This window comes from Lathyrus oleraceus, chromosome 2 (genome assembly GCF_024323335.1).
Source record: "Lathyrus oleraceus cultivar Zhongwan6 chromosome 2, CAAS_Psat_ZW6_1.0, whole genome shotgun sequence".
Lineage (NCBI taxonomy): Eukaryota > Viridiplantae > Streptophyta > Magnoliopsida > Fabales > Fabaceae > Lathyrus > Lathyrus oleraceus.
The window spans coordinates 153,935,508-153,942,402 of NC_066580.1; the positions used below are offsets into that span (position 1 = coordinate 153,935,508).

Sequence of the window (6,895 nt, forward strand, 5' to 3'; positions counted from 1 at the left end):
ATAAAAAGAATGAGAGGACGTAAAACCAAATCCATAAAAAAACTAGCAAAAATGATAGTTGAACATGCTCATTCTATCTCTCAAAGTATTGCTCTCACTTATAAACATATTATTTGATGTGGTTTAATCAACTTTATGATAGAGATAAGGAATCCATAGAAGCTCTTTTTTTTGTTGGATGAAACTAAGGATGTTGTGTGGAATAGTGATGGTGAGAAGAGTCCAGGGATGGGTGGTTATAGCGTTGGTTTTTTCAAGAAGCGTTGATAATTTGTTCAGGAGGATGTTGTCAAGTTTGTGCGGGAGTTCCATGATCATGCTAGGTTACCAAAAGCTATCAATGCACCCTTTTTAGCCTTGAATCCTAAATGTAATAATCCTAAAAAAATTAGATGACTTTAGGCCAATTTGTTTACTTGGTTGCTTATATAGAATTGTATCCAAGATTTTGACTGTTAGACTTAAGTTGGTCATCGGTAATCTCGGGTCTTCCTGTCTATTAACCTTCATTCAAGGAAGACAAATGTTAGATGGTGTATTGGTCCTCAATGAAATTTTGGATTTTTCTAAAAGGAACAAGAAGGAATCTATGTTGGTGAATGTAGACTTTGAGAAGTCCCATGTGTGTATTACTACTACAAAATATATCTTCTGTAACATGTTATTACCTCAAAATATTGCTCTCACTTATAAACATATTATTTGATGTGGTTTAATCAACTTTCTGATAGAGATAAGGAATCCATAGAAGCTTTTTTTTTGTTGGATGAAATTAAAGATGTTGTGTGGAATAATGATGGTGAGAAGAGTCCAGGGCTGGGTGGTCATAGCGTTGGTTTTTTCAAGAAGCGTTGTTAATTTGTTCAGGAGGATGTTGTCAAGTTTGTGCGGGAGTTCCATGATCATGGTAGGTTACCAAAAATTATCAATGCACCCTTTTTAGCCTTGATTCCTAAATGTGATAACCCTGAAAAAATTAGATGACTTTAGGCCAATTTGCTTACTTGGTTGCTTATATAGGATTGTATCCAAGATTTTGGCTGCTAGACTTAAGTTGGTCATTGGTAATCTCGGGTCTTCCTGTCTATTAACCTTCACTCAAGGAAGATAAATGTTAGATGGTGTATTGGTCCTCAATGAAATTTTGGATTTTTCTAAAAAGAACAAGAAGGAATGTATGTTGGTGAATGTAGACTTTGAGAAGTCCTATGTGTGTATTACTACTATAAAATATACCTTTTGTAACATGTTATTACCTCAGATATTCAATCAATCGAAGTAACATGTGACATTTAGGTGCCTGCATTTTTATTTTATTTTATTAAAAGACTTTCCACTGCGGTCCTTAATAAAAAACGTGGTGAAAAGTAGGAAGGTGTCACTTTTAACCATGGTTGGACTTCCAACTGTGGTGAAAAGTGACTTTTGGTCATGGGTTCAAATCCTATAACCAATATTTTTGGTTTTTTACTTATTTTAAAGCAACTTTTCACCACATTTGGAATTCCATCCGTCGTGAAAAGTGGTGTTTGGTCATTGGTTCGAATCCCAACATCAACATTTTTTTTTTTTACTTATTTTAAGTCATTTTTAACCATGGTTGGAATTCCAACCGTGGTGAAAAGTAGCATCTTCTTATATTTCTAAAGATATATAACACTCTTAGTTCTTTCACTTTTGCCCTAGACGTACTTAGAGAAACTTCATCTTTTACCTCCAAACTTCTTCCATTTACGGAACATTATTCCTCCACTAAACCAAAATTGAAAACATCATTTCTTCCATAAACGAAACTCACAAACATTTCTTCCATTAACGAGTTTCAGAACTCTATCATCTCTTCTCCAAATTGAACGAGGCATGAAAAGAATGGACTCAACTTAGCAAAGTTAGTTGTTATTGTTGTGTCAGGTAAAATGTTCTTGTTTAACAATTCTATTTATTTATTTTGTTGTTGTTGTTGATGTTGTTGTTCTTGTTGTTTTTGTTATTGTCGTTGTTATTGTTGTTGTTGTTGTTCTTCTTTTTCTTCTTCTTGTTATTGTTGTTGTTCTTGTTATTCATTTTGTTTTTGTTATTCTTATTGTTGCTCTTGTTGTTGTTATTGTTAGTGTTCTTGTTATAGTTCTCGTTGTTCTTATTCTTATTGTTCTTGTTAATGTTCTTGTTCTTCTTGTTGTTGTTATTGTTATTGTTCTTGTTTTTCTTATTATTGATCTTGTTGTTCTTGTTGCTATGTTAAAAATATTTAATATTATATATTGGGATGAAAGTTATCAATGTAGTTAGGAAAAAACATGTGACAAAAATAAAGCAATCGTGATTATAGGTGTTTTCGTAGTAGTGACGAGTTTTTCATATATGTTCTTAGGGGGTGTATTAGGAAGATCACAAGTCTCACATTCGTTATACATAGAGCTTGAAAATGACGTATATAGAGTGACACCCTTCACCTTACAAGTCGGTTTTGCAATCTTCATAAATCATTTTGCATTATGTCTAATCATTGTAAGATGAAGGGTGTCACTATATATAAACCATTTTCAAACTATATATCTAACTAATGTGAGAGTTAAAATCTCCTCATATTAGACACTATATATCTTTAATATAAGTGAGAGCAATCATCACTTACTAATTGATTTTATAGAGATGTATTATACCAAACAATAATTTTAATTTGATAAGATATATTGAGTCACATTAGCACATTTAATCGATCATGTGTTTATAAGTAGGAAAATCCTTACCATATAATTATCATCTCAGAAATATTTTTTAAGCACATAACTTATTCATAGAAGTTCAAGGATACTCCATAGAATATCATTATATATATAAGAAACTCCTTACAATATCAATATCATTATATAAATGATAGAACGATAAAGAGTTGTGGACATAAAACTATATTATAAATCATCATATATCATAATAAGAAACCCAACCATATCCTTCCATATATATTATGCTGAAGTTCCCACACTTTTCTTCTTCTTCTCTTCCACACCTTCTTTTCCCTGTTTCTTCACTTTGTCTAAAAGTGGAGATGAGATTACTTCACATGAATTCACCACAACAACTTCCACGTTTTTGTTCTTGTCTTCTACACCTTCTGTATTCTGTTTACTCACTCTTTCTCTAAGTGGAGATGGAGATGACATTAGGATTCCCATTGGGCTCAATATAACAACGTTTGTCATTGCCTGCTCAAGTTCATATTCCTCCTTTGGAGCTGTGGCTTTGTTCTTATAAATAGCATATAGTATCATCTGAAATAGTCCTAATATGAAACCCAACACATTTGGTATCTGCAAATAAGACAACAACAAAATTCACTAGGGTTAGGTCTGGTCTCGCGAAACTATCATGCCTGTTTGTCACCCCTACTTCATATACTTACCGCAATGCATATATCCTTGAGGAAGAGACCATAAGAAAACCACACTACAGCACTTATTGTGAGGAAAAGTGACAAATTGAATGGCATAAACTCAACACTTTTACTTTTGATAACCTTTGCCTACAAATCATGAAATTATTTGAAATGGAAATTAGAATATTTTTCACTCACCATAGTAAAATTTCAAAAACACTTAACAGTTAGAATATTTTTCACTCACCACAATGGTTAAAGGTGCTGCAAAGACACAAATTGCAAAAGCTGTACAAACCCATCCAAGGACTGTGACTCGGAGAGAATCATGCAGAGCAAATTGGATGGTGACAACTATCAACACAGAAGAGACCACATTCATCACAATGAATATTTTCAGGGTTAAGATCTGCAATTAAAAGTTATGTATTATGATCATGTGATGTTTAACATATAGAAATTGAAAAGCATAAGTGGTGTTGTAATCATTATAAAATTATAAGGGCTTATTGTTTGAAGAGCTGAAATGTATACTGAAATTAAAGAAGAAAAACATAAAATGATATTTCTAATATTTAATAATATAATATCAAGGGATTTTTTTTAGTTATTAACAATTTATTTACATTAATACATAAACATAAATAAATATAATTCATAACCGAAACTAAATAAGATTATTTTAATAGATATATGAGAGATCCAGAATAAAAATATTACATGAAAAAGTTGGAGCATATTTTATGTTTTTTCTTTAATTTTTTAGAGTGATATAAATTGAACATCTAGAACATTGGCATTGTATTAAATATTGTATAGAAATATCAGTTTTATAATTGTTGATGTAATTAAAAGAAAGAGAAAAAATTATATAAATATGACATTATATCTAAAAAGTAGAAAAAATATGTTGTGTTGACATTAAAAATATCGTCCAATAATATTTCTTCTTTTATGATTAATTCCACTTTTTTAGAAGTACTTTTATAATGAAAAATAATATATTTTTTAATTGAAAAACTCCAATTAAAATAAAATAAATATAATGTTGTAGTCAAAATAATTTAATTTAAATTTAATAAACTTACTAATCTATGTTTCTCCTTCAGATAAATATATATCTGTGTTGACCACTTAATAAATTAGAGATTTAGTTTATTTACATTTAATTTTGTGTCTTTTTAATTCAAATTTTTTCTTAGATTTATATAGTGTGTCATATATATATGTATATATATATATATATATATATATATATATATATATATATATATATATATATATATATATATATATATATATATATATATATATATATATATATATATATATTAAAATTTTAAAATAAAAAATTAGTTTAAATAATTATTCATAAAATGTTATTTTAGGTATTTTATCATTTTATAATAAATTTTGTTTATATTAAAATTTTAAACAATTATTTATATTTGAAACTATTTTGAATAAATTTTCATAAAAATCATTTTCAAAATATATCTTTTAAGAAATTATATAGTTTTGATTATTTTATAATTTTTAATAATGTATATTTATGTTACTAGGTGTTAGAATTAGTTTTTAGTTTATATAAAATATATATTTTTTAATATTTTAAAAATAATAATTTTAAAATCATTTTTAAATATAAAAGAAATCTATTTTTTTAAAAAAATAAAACAAACCGATCTTTTATATGTGCAACCGACTGAAAATCGTTAAATTGAGATTGAGAGAAAATTTATCTCTCTTAGTCAATCCTAACGGTTTAAAGTCGGTTACACCATAAACTCGCTTGTAAAAAAATCAATTTGATAAATTTGTAAAAATATTAATAAAATTTGTAATAAACTTTGATTGGTGAATAGAACATACCCTGGCATTTTTGGTGGCGTAGATTGTGTAGATGATAATGTAAATAAGCTCAACAACACATCCAAATGCATTAATGGTAATGAGGAATGTAGCATTTGTCTTGAGCAACCCATAGTATAGCCAAAGCATGGAACTGAATAAAGCCACCAAGTAGGGCAAAGATTGGAAACCTTGAGTTGATTTCACTTTCCATATTCTGTAAAATGTTGGCCTGCAAATTTATCAAAGAAATAAAATAAAATTTTCTGTTTAATTTACAATATTATATATAATAATTAAATTGGTATAATATTTTTGATAAAAAGTTAAAGATTTTCTTTAATATATACTTACGTAGGAGCCAAGTACACCATGAAGGAAATGACATTACCTAAACATTAAAGGAACAAAAATAGGTTAAGATCTGCGACCATAATATTTGTCCAATCGCGATAATATCAAGCATCACAACATAATCAATTTATTCAGATTTATTATAGTCAACAACATTTGCATTCACGCATTCAATCATATCTGACCGTCTGATCAAGATCAAGATCGAACAATTCTGATTTAAAATAAATATTTTTGAAAAAATTAAAAATATTTTGTATGAATTGTATGATCAAGTTAAAACAGTTAATATCATCTAGATCAAGCAGTTAATATCATCTAGATAGAGTAAATGCGTGAAAACTTCGACGGCTAAATAACAATGGATTCAAATTCATAATCAATAACAATTTAAAACTTTGCATAAAAACTAGATTACCTAGTATGCCAAAAGCTAAAGCCAATTGACTGTGAAAATCCATGTCTTCTTTTGGTCTTCTTTGGATTTTGAACAAAATAGCACAAGAGATTTAGGTTTAGGGCTGACTATAAGAATCTAAGAAACCTCAAGGGTTTCTTCCTATTCAACCTCCTAAACCAATGTATGTAAATAATGAAGTTGTTGAAGGGATTGAGCAACTCATGTCTTATATATACACACACTAAAGCAAGAAAAAGAAGGAAAAATCAATTTTAAAATAAAAATATAAAATATAAAATGAAATTCATGCATAACAAAGTCTTGCATTTTTCATGATGGATTGGTCTTTTTAATGAGTATAGTGTAATATATAATAATAATTTACTTTAAAATGGGAGTGTTTGTGCCACCTGTAATATAATTTTCTTTTTTTATAATACTTATAACATATTCTAGAAAATTTTATATACAATTTTGTTATTTTAAACAATTTAATTAATTTTATAGCATTTCCTATACGACACGGAAACTTAAAGTGATATCTCAACCGTTCAATATGCGTCATCATTTCTTTTAATAAATGATATCTCAACCGTTCAATACGCGTCATCCTTCCTTTTTAATAAATTTGTTATAATGTTTTTGTTGCCATGTATATAATTGATATGATTTTGATTGTAATTTTGCAAGAAAACACGCTCTTTATAACGAAAATGTAGGAAAAATAAGAGATTTATTTGACTCTCATTCATACACGCTTTGCAAAGTCATCAACCACTATTATTTTCACCTTATGTCACGTTTTCTTTGCTAACACAATAGACAATTGTTTCTAACTTAAAAATGACGTTTCTAACTTAAAAATGATATCTCGGCCGTTTAATGTGCATCATCATTCATTTTTACAAAATTTC

The 6,895-nt window shown here is 28.2% G+C and overlaps 1 protein-coding gene across 1 annotated transcript; it reads right to left on the minus strand.

Annotated features, from left to right (window-relative positions):
- Window positions 1–2,791: 2,791 nt before the first annotated feature.
- LOC127118633 (bidirectional sugar transporter N3) lies at window positions 2,792–6,269 on the minus strand. The gene is made up of 6 exons (XM_051048863.1): window positions 6,000–6,269; window positions 5,582–5,618; window positions 5,249–5,459; window positions 3,624–3,785; window positions 3,404–3,523; window positions 2,792–3,311 (listed from the first exon to the last, which is right to left on the minus strand). Exons 1-6 carry the CDS (start codon window positions 6,040–6,042, stop codon window positions 2,967–2,969), a joined length of 918 nt encoding a protein of 305 aa, XP_050904820.1. The 5' UTR covers window positions 6,043–6,269; the 3' UTR covers window positions 2,792–2,966.
- Between the last annotated feature and the right edge of the window lie 626 nt (window positions 6,270–6,895).